The sequence below is a fragment of the Berghia stephanieae genome, chromosome 3 (genome assembly GCF_034508935.2).
Source record: "Berghia stephanieae isolate SIO BIC M18660-M18661 chromosome 3, UCSD_Bste_1.3, whole genome shotgun sequence".
Taxonomy (NCBI): Eukaryota; Metazoa; Mollusca; class Gastropoda; order Nudibranchia; family Aeolidiidae; genus Berghia; species Berghia stephanieae.
Genome location: NC_088362.1, coordinates 76,040,466 through 76,062,501, shown reverse-complemented (window position 1 = coordinate 76,062,501; position 22,036 = coordinate 76,040,466). Strand labels below are relative to the sequence as shown.

The following is a 22,036-nucleotide window of genomic DNA, read 5'->3' as shown; positions in this document are numbered from 1 at the left end:
GTAAGTTGATGGCCTTTTTAATGACTTGAAAGTGCCGTTGTGAATTGGTAATATTTTCAAATCAGTAAATTGATTTTAGCAGTTATCTTGATCCAAAACCTTTTTGTAACTTTTCAATAAAATATTTTGTGCTATAAAAGACTGAAAAAAAAACGTTATTGTGATATATCTCGAATTTTAAATTGATACCTTTTTAATTTCTATTTAATTTTTTATTAATTTAACAACAAATGGTGCCACCCCAATAACTGTCAGATAAAGAAAATATATTGTGACGATTATATTGAATTTATTACTGTTTCGTCACGACCATATTACCTACCCCGGGAATATACTCATGTCATCATCATCATCGTCTACATTCCACCATCATCAGACAACACCACAGCGAAAAATATTTTGAGGAAAGAAATACAGGACATTCAAATTAAGTCACCCGATGCCGTATTGATGGTCACTGGCGATTTTAACCAATGTAACGATTTTACTCTCCGGGACTTCATCAATACGTGGACTGCGAGACAAGGGACAAAAAAACATTAGATTTATTCCTGTGTAATATTAAAAATAGTTATAAATGTTTACCCCGTGCCCCATTAGGTTTATCTGACCACTGCATGCTCTTGCTACTCCCCACCTACCGCCCTGTTTTTAAACGTGTAAAACCAGTAAAGAAAAGTGTACAGATCTGGAACGGAAGTGTGTGTGAAGATTTGCGTGGTTGTTTTGAATGCACTGACTGGAATGTTTTTATCGAATCATGTGATAGTGTGGATGAGCTGAATGACTGTGTGAGTGAGTATTTAAAATTCTGTGAACAGCTAGTGTCTTGTAAAAAAGAAATAAAATATTATCCTAACAACAAGCCTTGGATAACAAAAGATCTAAAACTTTTATTGAACCAAAAGAAAACTCTCTATACTAGTGGAAACAAAAAAGATCTGAAAACAAAACAAAAAGAGATAAAGAGGGTAATATCTAGTTGTAGAGACAAGTACAAAAATAAAATTGAAAAATGCTTTTCTTCTGGGGATATACGGGACACGTGGCGGGGGCTTAAAACTGCTGTGAACTATAATCCAAAGCCCACGATTATATCAGAAGATATCGAAATTGAAACTTTAAATAAATTTTATTCACGTTTCGACACAGCAAACAAATTTGATATTGAAAATGAAAAACATAAATTAGACAGGGCTTTGGAAGATGAAATGGCTGTTGAGGTCAGTGAAGAGGAAACGAGATTCGTATTTTCGAAACTAAACGAGAGGAAGGCTGCTGGGCCGGATGGATTGAAAGGAAAACTATTAAAAGAATGTGCCCACCAGCTTTCCCCCATTTATACACATATTTTTAACTGGTCCCTCCAATGCGTTTCAATCCCTGAAATTTGGAAAACTTCGAAAATTATTCCTGTTCCAAAAAAAGAAAAACTTGAAACTATGAACGATCTCAGACCTGTTGCACTGACTTCAATAGTCATGAAATCTTTAGAAAAACTTGTTCTTGTTAAAATTAGGAATCAGTTTATGCCATTGAGTGATAGTCATCAATTTGCTTACAAACCAGGACGTGGCGTAGAGGATGCCATTTTGCTGTTTACAAACAACATCTACAGGCATCTAGATCACGCTAGGAGCTATTGCAGATTGCTTTTTGCAGATTTTTCTTCAGCGTTCAATACAATGCAACCTCAGTTGGTTGTTCATAAATTGACTAGTCTGAATTTAAACAAGTATATAATTGCTTGGGTGCTCGAATTTCTTACGGAGAGAGCACAATATGTTCAATTAGGGCAAAACAAATCTTCCTGTATAACTACAAATACTGGCGCTCCTCAAGGTTGTGTATTGTCCCCTGTATTATTCACAATATACACGAATGACTGTAGAAGTCAAAACCTGAGTGTACCTTTAATAAAGTTTGCAGATGACACCGCTCTTCAAGGCCTCATAACAAATGGCAACGAAGTGGCTTATAGGCAAGAAATTGATAGATTTGTGTCTTGGTGTGATGCCCACCACCTAGAGCTTAACATAAGCAAGACAAAGGAGCTAGTGATTGACTTTAGGAGAGTGAAGGAACCGATAGAACCGTTAAAATTAAAGGACCAATTCGTCCAGCGAGTTCCTCACTACAAATACCTTGGTGTAACGATTGATGACAGGCTCAAGTGGGATGAACACTTGAAAATAATTAGGCATAAGATGTGCAGACGTACATATTTTTTATCGAAACTCTCTCAGTTTAGAATAGATAAAACCCTCTGCACATTATTTTATAGAGCAGTAATCGAAAGTGTTTTGTCATTTTGTATAACAGCTTGGGGAGGCAATTGCTTAGCAGTGGAAAGGAACAAAATAAATTCAAATATTAAAAAATCCATTAAACGCTATATAAATGATGTTGACGATGTAGATCTTTTATACGAGAAATTTTGTATAAATAAAATAACTAAAATATTAAATGACCAGTATCATCCACTAAGACCATCAATTATTATGTCAGAAAGAAGTGGTCGCCCTTTCTCTATTTCAACGAAAACAGAGAGACACCGAAAATCTTTTCTGCCGTCCAGTATTAGGCTTTATAACAACAAGCAATAATCATTTTATATAATTATTTCTCATTTTTACTTTTTAAAAATATAAATATTAATTTATTAATTTATTTGTTTTGCAATCTTTTCAATTTTCAATTTATAGTGACAGTTTTAACTATTTTACAGTGTTGAAATTATTCATATTATAAAGCGCAGCTCTGGTTATAGAGCTGCTCCTTTTTTATATATATACATCCTATTTCCATTGTATTTTTATCTTATGTGTAAATTATAACACGTCTGTACAAAAAATTTCCTTTTTGGGATGCAATAAAGTATTATTATTATTATTATTATTATTATTATTATTATTATTATTATTATTATTATTATTAACATTTCAGGTACTAGCAGTATATGGTCTTGTGTTTATTGTGTTGCTCCCCATTGTCGTGGTAAGTTTTCCTTCAAAAACATAAATCACAATGATAATTTTATAAATCAAAATTGATTTTTAACAAAAATATATTTTGTCATGAGTTGCAAAATATTTAATTGAGTCCGAGACATACAGTTTAATTTCAGGATCAAACAATTTTGTTTTTCCAATGATAATCATAACACATGTTGATCAAGGCCTATTATGAATATTGTTGTGTCTTTCTCCCACTGTGGCCATGTCCTCATTATTTCTGCTTTACTACATTTTGACAGGGAGTTTGGTGGTATCGCTCCATCAAATTCAGCGGGGACCAAGTACTTCTTGACACCACCCGTCTGTACTACTACTTCTTCAATAAGACGCAGCTCATTTTGTTAAAACGTAAGTCAATTCTCCTTCAGAAAAATCGTTGCATGGGATCATCTGTCTAGAAATATGGATTATTTCATTTGATATGAGCACAGTCTAGGTTTTTATACAGACATGTATGCATAAATAAATACTTTATATATTTCTGTATGAAACTGCTGCAATGGTTTGTTTCTTTTTTGTGTGTGTGTTGGATCATAGCCTTTGCAAACTCACAGGCCTGACATAGGTCAAAAGAGGAAATCACAATTCAAGTCAATGACCACCAAAAGAAAGTAAACAGTGAAACAGTGAGTTGGATCCAATAATTCAATCAATGGGGTCTTTTGTCTCCCTAAGCATAACTAATGACATCTCTCTTTTCACTTTCACTGTGATGGTCGCCTTGTATTGCAACATAATTATTAAGGAAATGTCAGGCTATAAGATAACATTCAATACAAAGACTGTGATTCTTGGCCTGAATTTAAATTTTGATATGGAAATTGATAATAATAGCATTTCTATTCCCTGAATTTTTAAAGGTGTGATCATGATCTTGGGGGCATCGTGTGAATTTGACAGGACTCACAATGCTGAAGTTATAGAAAGGATGTCAGACAATGAAGAACTGCCAATGGTAAGAAATGAGAAGGTTTTAAAATCAGCTTTTCAATAGACTTCTTTACTTTTTTGATAGATAATACTTCTTTTTTAAACCCACAAAGTTGGAGTTTGATGAGAACTAGACTTTATCATAGGTGTTACCTGAGAATTATAACTTAAAGTAGTTAATGTGAAAGGATAAAACTAGGGACATGCTGATCCAGGTATAGTTTATGATTTGGTAGTGAATTCTGGGTTTACTTGCTTTAAATTCATGACGTTATCAATCATACTTGTGAAATTCAAGTCAAGCGGGACTTCAGCTTTGCATTGTCTATTATGAAGGGTAAAACACAATGCAATCAAAGCTATGACCCTCTTTCATTTAATGTGTGTTTGTACAGGTACTTGTGCAACAAAAATGTTGAGGAAAATGGCTTTCTTTGTTCTGATTCAAATCAGCTCTCTTTCTGAAATCATTTGTTTACATCCGTGCAAGGGATGACTTGTTTTCTGGGTTGATAAGGCCCAAATTTGTCACAATTCAGATGAAGGGCAAAACGAAACTATTAACCAATCAAAATCATATGATATTTCGTTACTATTCCATGATCTCATCTACATGATTCATTACCAAGATGCTGATCAATACTGACCAGCTGACCTCAGTCTATGAGCCATCGGCTAAGTGGTCAACTTCCTCTTGTCCTTAATTAAGAATAGACATGTTACTTCGGTTCATTTCAACATTTAAAAAATTTTCCACAAGTTTTTTGGGGTTTTTAGTATGGTCCCTTCACTTGGTTGTCAATGATCCAATAAATCAAGTTCATATTTGTTCAGAGCGTCAAAGAGGACATCCTTATGCCTGGTGTTAATTTCATTTCCCTCTATTGTTTTATAAAGAGCATCAAAAAGGACATCCTTATGCATGGTGTTAATTTCATTTCCCTCTATTGTTTTATATAAGTTATCGCTTGGATAAGGGCATTGATTAATATTTAAGTCATATTATTTTAAACATATTGGTTGTGTTCTCAATACAATTAAAACTTTTATTTATTTACATAAATTTCTCTAATCCTCTGGTGAGTAAATGTAATTAAGAATCTTTTTTAATTTTTTTTTTATCGCTTTTACATTTTTAAAAGTTCTTTAAAAGATATTAAACCGTACAAGGTCAAATTTCACCATTTTAAAAAAAGTTAATTTTGGTGGGTAATATTACCAAAGCTTTAATATGCTCTACTTGTCTCAATTCTTAAATTATATGTTTGATTGACAGTGAAGGTTGTTTATTTGTCCATGGTTGAGATATATTTTTCAAATCAAATGTCTGTTTATATAATTGTTTAGTAATGACATAAAAATAAAATGTGGAAGTCTAATGATATTACTGCTTAACTAACAGTGATCTGAAACATTAGTTGGGCTATTTTGTTTTTTTTCAAACTTGATACAACTGCTTATATTAAACTGAAAAGATCGGGAGTTCAAATGTTCAGCATAATTGACATCTGTATTATATCATTAAATTTTATTTTTGCTTTTATCTTTTATCCTCCCAGCTGTTCAAGCACTTGAATAATTTGCAAGAAAAAAACAAGGAACGGCCATTGTGTTTTGGATACAGTGTAAAAGCCAGATGCCTCCTCCTAGCACATTTCCAAGGGGTCCCATTGAATCCTCAAACTTTGGCAAAAGGTAACCAAAATCGTTTTTGGATAGTACCTTGTCTTTGTTCATGATAGTGATAATGTAATTATATAGTTTATTTATAAAGCAATTATTTCTGAAAGAAAAATAATTCAGCTTTAGGCGCTTTAGTGATCATTGGTGTGATTTATGTAGAAAGGAATTTCGTTCTTCCGGACATAATGTCTATGAAAAATGGGAAATCAATGTGTAAATCACTGACATGGCATCTCTACATCTTACTGAAGGTTTTATTTTTTTCTTTTATCTAGTTTTGTTTTGCTCTTTTAACTCTTTTATCATAGTCATAGATCAGATGTTTTGTTTTTTTTAAACTGTGAGGAAAATCAGATTTTAATACTTGACGTTTATAAATCTTTGGCTACAGATGATGAGTTAATCAGTTCATCAAAACTAGGCGTATTGCTGTACCTAAGAACACCGATTTATTGTAAGATATACTTCCTGTATAACATGCAAGAAAATTAAACAATTAAGATGATTGTTCCAAAAATTATCAACATGGATCTTGTATAAGAGAAGTTGAATCATCAATATGGTTGTCTCTCAAAATTGAACAAAAGTAAAACGATTTTTTAAATTGCTCACTATTCTTGATGACAAAGTTGCTCTTTCTCAGTTATTGTTTTCAATATCTTGTCTTATTTTATTCTCTCAGTTTCTACTCTGATTGAAATAGAGTTGCCAACTTTAAACCTACATTATAATAAAAGTTTATTAATAAGATGAGTCACTACTTTTAATTGCCATCAGTTTGACTGTTTCTATGCATCTTTTTTCTCAAAACAGATCAGAGGTATATGCTCAAGAAATGTCCTTACCTGTTGAATGAGATGGTTAATATTTGTGCAGGGCTTGTTGCTATGGCCATGTCAGGACGGGGTAAGTCAGGAATCAAGGGTACTGATGTGATTATTGCTGTGCATCATATTGGATGTAGTGTCTGCGTTTATAAAATCATATGTTTTGACAATGAAGAAGCAATCCTTTTATTTATTTTTGTAAGTTTCATTTTGTTAAACACAGTATTTTAAAAAAATGTTTAACCATATGAGTAAATGAAACTGACAATGTAAGAAAAATGTGTGAACAAGTATTTTTGAAAGAAATCAATTTTATCTTTGTTTTATATCTTTTTTTAATATAGTAACTAATTTTACATCAATGCACTATTTATTTTGTTATCTCAGTAAGCCATCGGCCTCACCTTTTGACCATAGAAAACATCATGAAAGCCAGTCAGATGGTCATTCAAGGTTTGGATGAGAGATCAAGTCCATTGGAGCAATTGCCACATATTAGATCTGATATGTTGCGAAACTTTGTCAATAAAAAGGTACTTACTTATTTATTTTTCATAGTCTAAATATTAGAGATTTCCTTACTAAAGATGCAACATTGAAACTTGTCACAACTCTTGTTGTATCACATCCAGGCTATTGCAATGGCCGTTTATCTCACATAAGCCATGATAAAATTTCGTGTCTGCAAGTCATACAGAATAGTGCAGCTAAATTAGTGACAAGACAAAAGAGAATGGCACACTCCCTGCCTATTTTGTATGAGCTGTCAAGGAAAGAATCATTTTAAGAATTGCTGTTTAGTTTTAAAAGCCAAAATGACGATGCACCTGACTACATCAAAAGCATGCTAAACATATATGTACCAAATTGGATATTACGATCCTCGACAGACAAAACAAGGCTTACTCCTAGAAATAATTATAATTATAAATTTTATGGCTGCCATTCCTTAACCCACACTGGGCCCCTGGTGTGGAAACCTTCCCATAGGGATAAGAGAGGCAAAAATATATTGATAGTTTTAAATCATTGTTAAATGCACTACCTTTGTATTTTTACATTTTCATGATATTCATACATTATGAGATACACTGCTACCATTGATATCATTGTGGTATACGTTTTATATGTAAATTTTGTATATTTCATAGGTGGGAATTTCCCACTATTTAGCGGTTTCCTGCTTAAATGTAACCAAAGTCTTGCTTACTTAAAACCTTCTATTTTCAGTGATGATAATGATGGTCCTCTGTGGATCACTTCTTGTGTCATATTTTGACACCTGTGCTAGGTTTCATCAAATTTGGTGACACTCCCTTTTTATGACATCAGTCTAGACAGACTGGCGCCAAATGTCAGACCCATGGTGATCTTGAATGCCTATGATATGGTCCTAAGGGGAAAGGGGGGGGGGGGGGGGGGGGGGGGTGTGAACTGGTCAAGATTATTTTATTTTTTGTCTTTAGCTGTGTGGGATAGTACAATTGGTGATCTTATTATAGGTCCATACCATCACTACAATCACCACCACATCATCATCCCTACTACCACTGCTACAACCACCATCACTACTGCCACTACTACAACCATCACCACCACATCCCTACTACCATAGTACAACTACCACCACAACATTATCGTCCCTATTACCACTACCTCTACCATCACCACCTCCACATCATAACTACTACCACTACTACAACCACCACCACCTAATCATCATCATCATCATCATCATTGCTAGCACAACTACAACTGTCACCACCACATCATCATCCCTACTACCACTACTACAACCATCATCACTATTCGACTATGTGGTCTTGCGGTATGACAATCGCTTTTGGATCGGAAGGTCCTGGATTCGAGCCTCGCTCAGCGCATAGTTCTTGGAAAAGACTCTTTACTTACATTCTTTCACTGTACTCAGGTGTAATGAGTACCTGGCCGTCAACAGCATTGTCTCTGTCGGAAAACAAAATGTAATATCGCCTAACAGACGCTATGTCTCGTTCTACATGGTACGTGTTGCTGTTGGTTAGGGACCCTTTGTAAAGCGCTTTGAGCACATTTAGTGGATATTGTGCTATATAAAAGCTCTAGTTTTTTTTTTCATCACTACTACCACTGCTTAAACCACTACCAGCACATCCCTATTAGCACTAATACAACTGCCACCTTCACATTATCATTCCTAATACCACTACTACATCCATCACCACCATATCATCATCCTTACAACCACTACTACAACCATCACCACCACCACTTCATAATTGCTAACACAATTACAATAACCATCACCACCTCATCATCATTCCTACTACCACTGCTACAACCATCAATACCACCATAACATCACTACTACAACAACTGCCACTTTATCATTACTACTACTAAAGCATCATATCATCATCACTACTACTACGACTATTACAACCACTGCCACCACATTATCATCATCACAAGTACCTGAACTTCAACACCCGCCACTTTATTATCATCAGTACTACTACTACTACTACTACTACTACTACTACTACTACTACTACTACTACTACTACTACTACTACTACTACTACTATTACTACCACTATTACCACTACTACTACTACTTCATCATCATCATCATGACTACTACCACTACTACAACTGCCATCACATCTTCATAAATACTATCACTACTACCACCACAATACAATCATCACTTTCTCTTTTCTCTCTCTCTTTTTTAATGTTTTTAATTAAATTTATAGTTTGTTTTTGTTTTTCTGTTATACTAGTTATTATATTGATGAAATCAGTGAAAACGGGGTTTTTTTTGTTATGAATCATGAGTGTCACATAATATATTCACCCCCTGTCCATCCTTAAAGTTTGCGCGTTTTGTGCCCTGAATTTTCGTGGATTCGCTTTTCCCTCTGAAACCATGATTTTCAATTCCCGCCAATGATATTTATTTGTAACGTAACGTGCATTGAGCATTATACAGTGATGAAAATGTTCAATATAAATGCCATGTATTATTATTATTATTATTATTATTATTATTATTATTATTATTATTATTATTATTATTATTTGATGATGAATAATTTTTACTGGGTGGGGTTTCTGACTTCCCATAGTGGGCAGGGGGGTACATACTGTGTCTTCTATCCCCTTATATCTGTTTTCCAACATGCTTTCTGTCTTTGTCTTGGAATGAGATTACTTGGTTTTGTCCTGGCCCAGGCCGGAGTCCTAGCTGGGAGGGAAACAGCCAAATGCATAGTTATTGATTTGGGAGATGATATTTTTTTCCTTGTAAATCATCTCTCTGTTATGTATTATTATATTTATTTTCAATTTATAATGTAAGCATTTGAGTGTATTCCTCTTTGTTGGATTTTGTGCTTGTGTCCGGATGAGACTTATAGGTGGTCTCAAATTAAGTACTTTGATAGTGTGCTCTTGGAATCTACATCTGATCCCTATTTGTTCCCAGTTCCCCTATGTCTTACTTTTTCTTGAGTGCTTTATTTATAATTCTAGAACTGTTTACTATCCCATTTTCTTCCTTTTTACTGGCGCTGATATAACCTAAATGTGTTGCAAGCGCCGTAAAACCCTTAAAAACAAAACAAACAATAATTTTTATAGCATGATAAGTTTATGTTATAAGACATTTAATTTAACAAAGAGCAGCATGAAATGAGATTTGAAATATTGAATGAGAGAGAGTGTGCGTTTATTCACAAGATCAAATGAATATTACTGTTAACTCCACTGATTCTTCTACAACTGTCCTACTTCTATTGTTATTTCTGTGAGTTTTCATTGAGTGGAATTAATTATGTGAATAGAGAGCATGACAGATAACTTTGTATTAATTCTGAAATAATATTTTAAAGAGGAACAGGAGCCTTAGTTTGTTAATTATATCCAGTAATAGGCAGAATGAAATTTGTCAACAGACATATTTATCATAAGTACACATAGCATAGATTAGGAAAGTGCACATAAAGTAGAAGTAGGTTGTGGTTGGTTTTAGTAAATCGCAATTCCTTGTTTTGTTTTGGAACCGAGTAGAGTGTGAAAGGAGCAATTGTCATTATTAAGAATAGTCTGTGTTACTTATTCTTACACCGTGCTGTCTACAATCCTTTGAAGTGTAGAATGATTTTCCTATTTATTTATTTATTTTTGGTCATTTTTCATTAATTTTTGGGTTGTTTATTTATTTTTATTTTTTTTAGCGAAATATTCGTGGAATTCGAGCATTGGCTGCCATGAAAGATGATGAACGTAGAGCAATGTTGAGAGAGCTGACTGATGAGGAATATGCTGATTTGTTGACAGTCATTGCCCAGCTTCCCCAAGTCAAAATGACAGTACTCACAAAGGGTATGTAGTTTTCATTTTTTGAAAATAGATAAATAAATGCATTTTAATTCTAGAACAGACATTGGGGACTTACTTCTAAACTGTGGTTATCAGTGCCTTTTATGTCATTTAAACTTTTAGCCAAATCTACTGTATTTAACATATGAATAGTGGAAATCTTTATTTCACAAAATACTTAATATTTAGACATCTTACATCCCTGTAACAATTTTAAGAAATATCAACATCAGTGGGCTCGTGTAATTAGACGTTTTATCCTCAATTATTAACATTACAAGTGTCATTGGTTCAATCTAAAACTTTAATCCATGGTTTTATTCTCTCTCTCTCTCAGTTTTGGATGAAGAAGATGATACGATCACGGCCGGGTCCATTGTTACAGTAACTGTCAAGCTAGTACGTCAAGATATGGAAGTATTGTTCCATGATAAAGGCTCTATGAATGCCATGTCAGGAGATCAGCTGCAGATTTCCGATGGAGATGCAATGCCTGGTGGAGAGGAAGATGAAGATCAACTACAGGAAAAAGAGGATGAAGAGGAGAAAAAGGTGCTTTTTTACTTTTGTCTACTAAACATGGCTGCAGCACAATTAACGCTCAACAGATATTTAACAAATAGTTTTGAATCAGAAATTATACATTCCATTTGTTATCACAAAGAAACACAAATTCTAACTGAAAGACAAACAAAACAAGAACTGGAATAGTTTAATGCTCTTTGAGTAAAGTTATCAGGCATCCAATCTTGTAATCAGAATATTTGCTTCAGGAAATATTGCAAAACTGATAATATGCTGAGACCATGTTAATACTATTTTGATTCATACTTCCTTACAAGGAAACACTTTATTTCTGTTTTTCTGTCTGAACAATGTCATCCTTCATCTTTAGTGTCTTATCCACAATTTTTTTGCCAGTGTCTTTAACAATCTTATGATACACGTAAATTGTTATAGATATTTTGTAAAAACTATATGGTAACATAATATTTTTGGCAATCTATTTAACCCTTCGAGGTAAAATACTGAATTTTGCAGGCTATTTTCTATTATTTATGGGCTCTGAATGCCTCACCACTTTTCTTATTAGAGCACAGTGCTAACTTGTCTTCGTGACTCACCTTTTCACGTTTCAGCCCAATAAAAATGCCAACAAGCCTTGGAAACAAAGAGGTCAGAAGAAGAAAGCAGGTAGCAATAAGCCAAAGAAGAAAGTCAAGCAAGTGACAAAGAAAGTCGCCCCACAACAAGAACAAGCCAAAGAGGTTAATGTAAGTTTTTGCTCTTTTGATATTACAATTATCAGAAACTTGGGGGTTCCAAGTTGAAGTGGGTTTTTTTCCCACAATTTTCACTGAAGTTTCTCTGGTCAGTCATGTTGATGCAACTTCAAATTGTGGAAATCACAAGTTGACGTCTTTTAAAGACTTTTAAAATAATATTTTTATGGAATGTGTTGCATGTTTAATATAACTTATATTTTAAAGTATTGGATAAAAACTGATTGCCGGCAAAATAATTTGAATAGCATAATTAAAAAATAAATAAAAATTCTTGGTGATTATATGATCTTCAGGGATTTTAGCGCTCTTCATTCCTCTTTATATAGAGATGAAACAGCAGCCTGTCAGCAGTGCGCAGAGGCCTAATTTTATCTTATATCCAATTGGTCCACAGACAAGCGAACCAGACTCACCTAAAGCCGGGAAATCAAAACCAGACCCAACAGATGAAGAGGATGAAAACTCAGAGGAGGAAAACATTTCAGAGGATGATAATAAGTCCAAGCCCAAGAAAGTGGTTGAAAAAGAGGAAATAGATGATGAGGATGAAGATGAAGACTGGGACAGTTATAAGATGGAATCCAAAAAAGAAAATTCTTTAGACACAAAGAAGAAAGAAAGTCATATGGTACATTGTCCTTACTTCCCTGGGGTAAGTCATTGACTTTTAAAATTGTTTGTTTGGTTCTGTTTTATTTATTTCTTTTAACTCCCTATCAGCGGTTTTCCAGTTTTTTCCCCAAAACGTCATATCCTACCAACATAAAATTGATTTTTTTTGCTTTAACTCAATAGAAATAAGTTCATGCAAAACATAATTTTATTCAGCAAAACAAGCTTTACAACATAGCATTAAGTTATCATAACTGTAACAAAAAATATTTATTCAAATTTTGTGATGCACAAAAGAAATTTTGAGTGAGAAATATGTTGGTTGTATCGTAACGAACGTGATGATTTTCCTACAGCTGGTAAGGAGAGCGTTAAGAACTGTATTTGTCTTTAATAATAAGGGGTTTTGTTGTTTTTTTCTATTACCGTTCCAGGTGAGATTGAAACAGCCAGAAAACGAGTTTTTTTTTAGTGTTTTTGGCATCTCATTGAAAAATAAATATTGATTTTTTAATTTTTTTGTAATACACAAACTTATAGCAAGTAGTTATTAAGTTACAGTGAAAAACAAATGTCATACAACACTGATAAGTACAGTACTGCAAACTATTGTGTATAAAAGTATATTTACTTTATCTAGTCTATTTCTTGGCTCCTCCCATGTGATATATATTATCGAAATCATGGTCTCACAGAGGCAACAGAATTCCTTATTATGGTTTTCAGATCACCAAGATTAGAGGCTGGTTTGACATACACTTTGTTATTACAAATCCTTAGAAAGAAAAAAAATCTCATCATGTGATGTTTGTGGATTTAAATGGCATGGTACTGGGTCACCCTGACCAATCTATCCAGTGGGAAATTCTGAAAATGTTGCCTTGCCTAATAAGGCAATAATTGCTTGACATGAGGTCAGCAATGACATTGTGTTTAGTTAAATAAGTCCTGAAGAGCAAAAGTTTTGCCTTTTGAAATAATCTAATTATAAAATACTTTGAAACCAGATGGTAAACAAAAACTTTTCCTTTCTCAGGACAAGCAAGAAGGTTGGTGGTTATTTGTAGCAGATAGAAAACAACAGATGTTGATTACAGCCCCTGTACATGTATGCACACTCAAGGATGAGGAAGAGGTAACAAGCTTACATCATCATGAAAAATAACTAAATGAATAGTGCTCACATGTTCTTCTCATTTAATTCAATGAATAGTCAATCCGCTCATATAATTGCTGGATGTCATTACACTTATGTTTTTGTTTATGTTTGTTATACCTTCTAATCTTTCTTTTTTTCCTTAAATCAGGTCCAATTGAAGTTTTCAGCTCCTCATAAACCTGGTCACTACCAATTTGTTGTCATTTTAAAGTCAGATGCCTATTTTGGCGATTTTGATCAATCACATAACATCAAGGTAGGCTAACAATTGGTTTGGCTTTAATTGACTAAAGAGATCTTTTTATGGTAACATTTTTTATAATGAAAGCTTTCCTGTTGAGGGAGACAAATGCTTCAAACTTTAGCAAAATAAATTGGAAAATTATCTTAACAAGTGTAAATCTTTATATAGTTTTGTACACCCAAATATTAAGTTGCTAGTGTGGTCTTTCTAAATCTATAGAAAGTAAAAGTTTAAAAGGTAAGTCATTGTCGGGTTTCATTATCCTACAAATGCTGCAATAGGATTCCAAAGTCATGACGTCACTTCCTCTTATAAAGTCACAGCAGCCAAAAGTGGGTCTTACTTGGAAATTGGTGAAAAAAACAGGCCTCAAAATCTGTGTCGTTAAATTCCACTTTAATTTTTCAATACAGATTTTGAACTTTGAGCTTTGAGCTTAGATAAAGAAGCTTGTATCAGTAACTCGTTCTTTTTAATCTAATTTTCAGGCAGTTTTTTTTACTTCTCTCTCTTCTCCTTTTTTTTAAAGAAGGGAGTGCTTAGGACATTGTTATTGTTGTTTATTAATTTTGATTTTATAATTGTGACTCAACCATTATCTTTTTTCTCCCAACCTCTCCAGTTTGAAGTCAAAGAAGCCAAGGTCGTCGAGGACCATCCACAATGGGATATTTCTGAAGATGAGGATGACAAGGAACATGACGATGAAGAAGAATCTGATGATGATGATGATTCAGATTACAATTCAGAAGATGAATCGGATTAAATTATGTATAAAATTCTATCATGCATTAAGTGCCAGATTGATAAGTATCTATCGGTATTCCTAAATATTGTGAGTTAATTAACCCTCTCGAGTTCACATGAATGGAAAATTGTTCTATTTTTAATCATAGTTTACTCGAGAGAGAGAGTTAATTAACACATTTGTTTAACTCACATCCCCCACCCCCTGCGTCCATAGAAAAAATAACTAAAAATGAACTTTTCAGTTCAAAATGATACATATATTGAACGTTCCCCTGATTTGTTAAAAAGAATATAATAGTCCGAGAGGCAGGGGGCGTGTGAATTCAATTGTTGTTATTTGATCATATATATGTTAATATAGTTGGAAACTATTGATAGATATTTATAAACCTCATAATAAGGAACACATTGTCTGATTTATACCTATTGTCACTTAAATCGAGTCACAGATCATATACTCGACACAAAAATTATTGCAACACTGAATCAGGTCATCAATTATTTAAAAAGTACCTGGCTGCTCTTTTCATGGGCCAACCAGTGTCATGATATCCAAGAGTTTGAAATGTTTGTTCTTATGTAAGCTTTGGAACTTCCATATCTATGGCTTGTTATGACAACATTTGCTTCAACTCCATTCAGTGAGATGTAATTATGTGTTTAATTAAATTTCTATCGAGGAAAAGGGGATTCCCATATCTTACACGGATCAATTTAACAGAAACTTGAAAATGAAAATTCTTAATTGGAAATACCAATTTCCATTTTTTCCCTTGTTCATTGTCAATGCATCTCAAAGATGTTGTGGATTTGACTTTTGAATGGTCTGGGTATCAATTTGTTATGACCTCTGGTTACTTAGATATCGACGTTTGAGGTGAGTGTTGTATTAATTTTTGTGTGTAGTATCGATTATCTCCCTGTCTTGATTTTCTAAAGTCTTTTCACACACAGTGAAACTTAACTTCTGACTTAAAATTAAGTTTACCCATCATGGTTGGCTGGCATATCCACACAGTACATTGAACTTGGTAGTAAAGGAGGGTAATTTCCTATCAATTATTTAGATTTAGCTCCTCTTATCCTGTTTTTTTTTTCTTTTTAGAAAATGATGTCTGCTTTTTATTTTACAGCTTCTCATAAAATCTTTTTAAAGAAAGATGACAACTCTTTAATAAATTTTGACGTTCTGTGTTAATAAATTTTATAATGAGTTGCAAGTTTCCCATTTGAAAGTTAACAAGAAACCATCTTTAAAGATGGATTGTTGCACTGGGTATCAGACTGTTTTTCACCGTATAGATAACTGTCAGAGGATGATAATCTATCCAAGTCTTTTAATTTGTACTTATTATGTAGTTTATAAGCTTGTAGATTGAGTAAAACTTGAAAGTATGCAATTTGTAAAGGAAGAATTTAGACTGTATATATATAATGTGAATTATAAGATACCCATGAAAGAAATAGATTAAGTTTATAATGTAACGGGGATGTTTTAGGCCAGTTATTTTCATGCTTACTTGTCACAAACTCACCTCTTAGCAAGTCAGTCATGTTGAGTATAATAGATACAGGCTAAATGCATCACATGCTAACTTATATCTGATTGCGACTCTTTGGAGAGTAAGCTTTGGTTTCACGTTTGTGTCAGGGGCTCTTATAACATGATCCCTTCATACCAAAATATTATGTGTCTTATTGCTAAATAATGCCATTCTCTCATGACAATCTATCGTCATTCACCAATATTAACTGACCTGTCACTAAGCCAAATTCATATTTATTTTTGCAGGTTTTGAATTTTCATCTTTGTAGAACAGAATGTAGTAAAAAAAAAGAAAAAAATTTCTTTTTTTTCTTTTTTTAAAAATTACCAGTTGATTTATTTCCATTGAGTTGCTTTTGTCGATTCCTAAGAGTGAAGAATGATAAATCTCTTTAAAAAATAAAGGAAACCTTTCATCTTTGTTAACTGCTTAAAGAAATTTAGAATAGAAAAAAGTAATGCCGGTGTGTTTTGTCATCTGTAGCAGGTCTGTATGGAATCATTTAGTGCTGTGCACTGTCCATTGAATACGATGTTTTATGTGTTTTTTTTTTGTTTTTTTGTGGTTGTTATTTTATTTTGTTTTTCATCCTATCATATTTCCAAACCTTCTCTCATATTTTTGTTGGCGAATGGTGCTCAGACCTGCCAACCCTGATATTTTTTCATGCATTTTTATTGCAGGGTTGACATGTCTTGAACTTTGTTTTTTTTAGTGGTATATTGACATTTTCTAGTACTTGACGATGTATTAATTCTTTATTTCTTTTTTATCTCTTAACTTTGTTGTTTAAATTTTTATTATTTTTCGTTTGGTGTTCTGGTCACTTGCAAGATTTTTTTTTAATGTACCTAGACACAAGATAAAAGTCTACTTCTTCTTAGGAAAAGTACAGTTCCTGTCATGTCACATTGTGAAAGTTATGTTTGCATCAAAACAATGTACAATATATCCTGAAAGCACCAATTTTGATTGAATACTTCATCTTATTATGATAAGCTGTGCAGAGAAACAACGAACAACACTGAAAATAAAATGTTAAGACCTCAAGAATAATGGATATATTTAAATCCTTGTATCTCTCTTTTTAATAATAATAATAATAATATTGGTATAGATCTATAGTGCACCAAACATCCCTTCAACTGGAGGGCTATGGGTGCATTACAAAGATTCAACCCTAACACAAAACATGAACAACGCATATTATTTTTAAAGAGCATTGTTCTGTCTAAATCTAGTGAGACAAAATTACAACCCTGTAGCATCTCACAATGATAGCTTTCAGATTTAAAATACATATAGGATAAGCCTTTTGAAATAAGAGATTATTTCTAAACAGCAAGAAATATAACATTAATCAAACAGAGAATAACAATATTTTGGTCACAAGGATTAAAAATGCATATTTGCCTTATGTTTTGGCCCCATCCTGAATTTTGCGATATTGAAATACTTTGTCGAGTCTGGCATTGCGAGTCACAAAATAGAGATGCTGTATTTTGTTCAGTATCATGATGTGATTACAACACCTCATTGTACTGTAGTTCAGAATAAAGCCATAGATCATATGAGTCATTTCATCAAATTATTTGTAGACAGAGACTTTTCTGACTTCTCAGGAACTGTCTTTTCTTTAGCTGTGTAATATAGGCTTTGGTCACGTTATGCCTTTGACCTCAAATTGCTGGGATATTGTCTTAAAACAGTCAGGAAGGTTTTCAGAGTGTGTTGTCAACTTGTGTAAGGTATTTAATTTATATCAATAATATCTTTCATCTCATATTCTCCCACAAAAAACGAAGGGTGTTTCTTCTTGGACTAAAATATGACCCAAGCTTTCCTGCTCATATATGTCAATAGTGAAGATTTTTTCCAGCATTTGATATTAAATGATATTGAAACATCACCATGAATCCTAATTTTTCGTGAAAAATGAGTTGAGAGGGAAATGCTCTTCATTTGTTTGAAAACTTTTTTTTAAAGCTTTTTTTATCTTGTTTTACATTTTTCCTCCAACTTGCTTAACTTATTTGTTGGTTATGATGTAAAAAGATATAAATGAATGTCCTAAATGTAATGTTTTAAATTATGTATTCACCTATTCTGTCAAGCTGTGAAGAATCGGGTACAGCTTTGTTATGGATGGAATAATTGTCTGGCACTGGCGGTAGAGCTGCAGGAGAGGATGCGTGATTGATTTTTTTTTTTTTAGTTCTGGCTGGTATGATGAAAGAGTATGAAAGTGCATTTATTACCATTACATTGTTTTGGACAGGGAATTTGAGATGAATTTTCATCTTGTCTCTCACCAATGTAATATAAAGGCTAGTCTTATCGCTCTGTATGATAATATAAAGGCTAGTGCCTCACCATATCAGTTTTAATTTGTCTTTGGTCAGAATGAGTATAACACACTATCTTAAAGACGTCTTTTAGCATGCAAGCATGAAAGAGCACTTATGTTTTTCTTCTCAAAGTAATTCTAATGGAAGGAGGGAGGGAGGGGCAGTAACTGAAGTGGCCAGCAGCGGTAGTGGTATGTAGTAGTAGTTGTTGGCAGCCCTGGAAGATAGCTTGAAGGGAACAATGTTATTTGTTTGCCCCTTTCTAGATATAACAATAATAGTCGGTCACAAAGTAATATAGGACAGCTGTAATTTAGACCAAGCTTCTCAATTACTTGCTAGACGGAAAGTGGAGGAGGATAAATGGTTGGGCTTCTTTGGGTTTTTTTTTCAGCTTTTCTTTTTTTTTTTTGGATATAATTGTTTGTTTATCTTTTTAAAATAGATTTTCCTTTTGATACTCAGATTTTTTAAGAGTGCGGGGTTTTAACATTTTCGAAAATTATTGTCTTAGCTTTGGACTGTGTCAAAAGCGAGCTGCAATGACCAAAAGTTATTTTGGTTCCATGCACTATTTGTTTATCATGTTGGCAACTCTTGTCAACAAATTACTGTACCATCTCAAATGATGCCTTTCTGCAAATGGATAAAGTCGGGTTCTTCATTATGAATGGATTGCTTTCTGTATTTTAAAAATTAAATAGGACTACTTGAGACCTTCCTGGAGTAAAATTCCAATTCTTAAAATATCAATGAATTCATAAAGTTGGGTTCGTTTTTAAAACTGTTATAAATTAATATCAGTGTTTGGTTTTGTTCGACCGAAGTATCAAAAACATTGTATTGTGTGTACCATTATTTTAAAGGTTCATACTTTTTTTTTCTTTCTATAAATTGCAATACAGAATATGATTCTTGTTAAAGAACAAAAAGATACATACTCAATACTCAATGTGAATGAAATTGGTTGTTGTCAAATTGGGTAAATCCTGGTGGGGTCTATTGACCTCTCATAGTGGGCAGTGTGGTCACCTGTGCCTTTTATCTCCTGAAATATATTTTACAGCTTGCTGTCTGTCTTTGTCTTGGAATGAAAATATTTCGTTTTGTCCTGGCCCTGAAGACTTTGGCTGTGAGGGAAACAGTCAAATGTATAGTTATAGTTTTGGAATATATTTTTTCAGTGTAAATCATCTCTCTGTTATGTACTGTTTTACTTTCTGTTTTGAATATGATTTGTAAGCAATTGGGTGGGATCTGTGCTTTTGTTTGAGTGAGACTTTCTCAAACTAAGAACACTGATAGTGTGCTCTTGGAATCTACAACTTTTCCCCCATTTGAAGAAGTCCCCTTTGTGTTTATCTTTTCTCTTGAGCTTTTAATCATTATCTATAATTTTCTTGGCACTGAAATGACCGAAATGTGTATAATTTTCTTGGTACTGAAAGACCGAAATGTGTTGCAAGTGGGATAAACGTTTGAAAAACTATCAAAACAATTGGCGCAATGGTAATATTTTAACCAATAAGTGCTTTGGATTTGTGACACACCCTTAAACCTCCCGCCAATTGGGTGATAAGTTCTCATTAGATTCTCTCAATCAAACTATAAATGTGTAAGGTTACTTATAAGTTTGTGTGTTGGTATGATTGATCTGGTAAGTAGACTTGTGAGTATTTTACTACGCATAACATCAAAGAATAATACTTGTCTACCTCACTAAGTTTAGTAATCAATTCCATTGTTTACTGAATAATGACTGCTCGGACTGTCCGAATCAGTCTGTTAAAGACAAGGGGCATGGTTTTGTTCTCTTCCATCATGAGTTATTTTTTTAGCAAGGATAAGGAAAAAGGGCTGAGAATGCCCATAAATGCTTCAAATCCACAGAGGAAAAAAACTCCTCTATCTGAGGTAGTTACCCCATTTGACAGTAACCTAAATAATTCATCAGAATGGCTAATATTATTTGAGTATGAAAAGTGTAATTAAGTGGTCTCACCATCGTGGCCTGTCATTTTTTTCTTTCTTAATTGTTGCCACTGTTGGTTATTTACACATCTTTTTATAAATATGCTTTAGGAATAGTTCATTTATATTGTATGCATTATAAATTCGAATAGTAATTTTAAACGCATCTCTCCCGATAAGGTGGTGTATATATGTTAACGAAACTAGGTTACTTTAGCTTCTTTTGCAAATGAATAGGAATATAATTATAACATCTCAACAAAGCAAAATAACAATAAATGTTGAGAGATGATTTTGCTCTTCCCCTCGTCAATAGTGCAATCGGACTGCTTCTGGACAGGTCTTTAATGAAGAAACAGTTGATGGCATGTGCATATTTCACGTTTCATTCCTGAAAAATAAAGAGATTTTGTAATGCATTTGGTATGAATGGAATGAAATCGATTAATTTATATTTATTTTTGTTTCTGAATGACGTTTTATATGAAAGAATAAATGATAACATGACTTGTATATTTATTTCTATTTGCAATGGGTCGGATGGGCTATAAGAGATGAGAAGAAGAAATAAAATCAAATTCTAATAGTCTAGAGTTTTTGTGGGTTTTTTTCCCTTGATGTCGATGTTGTTTGGTATTAAAATATTTAGTGGAGGTGTTTGCCATTAGGGTATCAGAGAGGGATTCAGATGAAAATATCTGCATAATTCACATTTATGACCCGCCGCCTCAAAACGGTAGTAAGTCGGGATGATAAAAGTGCTGAGAATAGAATCTATGACCAAAAACATCAGACTTGGGTTGAGTCCATGTATGTATTATTGGAGAAAAAATATAGAATTTTAAAGTGCTGAAAATCGAAATTCCCTTTTCTTGACCAGTTAAGCTTAAAATTGATATTTCAGCATCTTGTTCATCCCGACATAATACCCTTTTGAGACGATGGGTCACATTTGATCTTTTATCCATTTGCTCTGGGTGGGGTTCCCGACCTCCTACAGTGGGCAGGGAGGTACTTGGTGCGTCTTCTATACCCCTGTACCTGTTTTCCAATTGATTTCTGTCTTTGTCTTGGAATGAGGCTACTTAGTTTTGTCCTGACCCTGGCTGGGAGGAAAACAATCGAATGTATAGTTATAGTTTTGGGAGATGATATTTTATTTCATTGTAAATCATCTCTGTCATGTACTGTTATTCATTTATTTATTGTTTTATCTTTTGATTTGAGTATATTCATCTTAATGGGATCTTGTGCTGGTGTTTGGGTGAGACTTTTAGTA

General features: G+C 33.4%; 1 protein-coding gene across 3 annotated transcripts in view; it reads left to right on the top strand.

Annotated features, from left to right (window-relative positions):
• LOC144968466 (translocation protein SEC63 homolog) overlaps nucleotides 1-21,343 on the top strand; it is a 32,240-nt gene extending 10,897 nt beyond the window's left edge. For 2 of the 3 annotated variants that reach the window (XM_078906866.1, XM_078906863.1), the window contains 13 exons: nucleotides 2,947-2,997; nucleotides 3,257-3,365; nucleotides 3,878-3,972; nucleotides 5,507-5,642; nucleotides 6,444-6,536; nucleotides 6,845-6,990; nucleotides 10,696-10,843; nucleotides 11,178-11,392; nucleotides 11,980-12,114; nucleotides 12,521-12,778; nucleotides 13,775-13,873; nucleotides 14,046-14,153; nucleotides 14,764-21,343. In XM_078906866.1, the coding sequence (XP_078762992.1) occupies nucleotides 2,947-2,997; nucleotides 3,257-3,365; nucleotides 3,878-3,972; nucleotides 5,507-5,642; nucleotides 6,444-6,536; nucleotides 6,845-6,990; nucleotides 10,696-10,843; nucleotides 11,178-11,392; nucleotides 11,980-12,114; nucleotides 12,521-12,778; nucleotides 13,775-13,873; nucleotides 14,046-14,153; nucleotides 14,764-14,907 (1,737 nt within the window). In that variant the 3' untranslated portion in view covers nucleotides 14,908-21,343. The remainder of the gene's footprint in view (nucleotides 1-2,946; nucleotides 2,998-3,256; nucleotides 3,366-3,877; nucleotides 3,973-5,506; nucleotides 5,643-6,443; nucleotides 6,537-6,844; nucleotides 6,991-10,695; nucleotides 10,844-11,177; nucleotides 11,393-11,979; nucleotides 12,115-12,520; nucleotides 12,779-13,774; nucleotides 13,874-14,045; nucleotides 14,154-14,763) is intronic. The other variant, XM_078906864.1, reaches the window with a different exon arrangement.
• The last annotated feature ends 693 nt before the right edge of the window (nucleotides 21,344-22,036 follow it).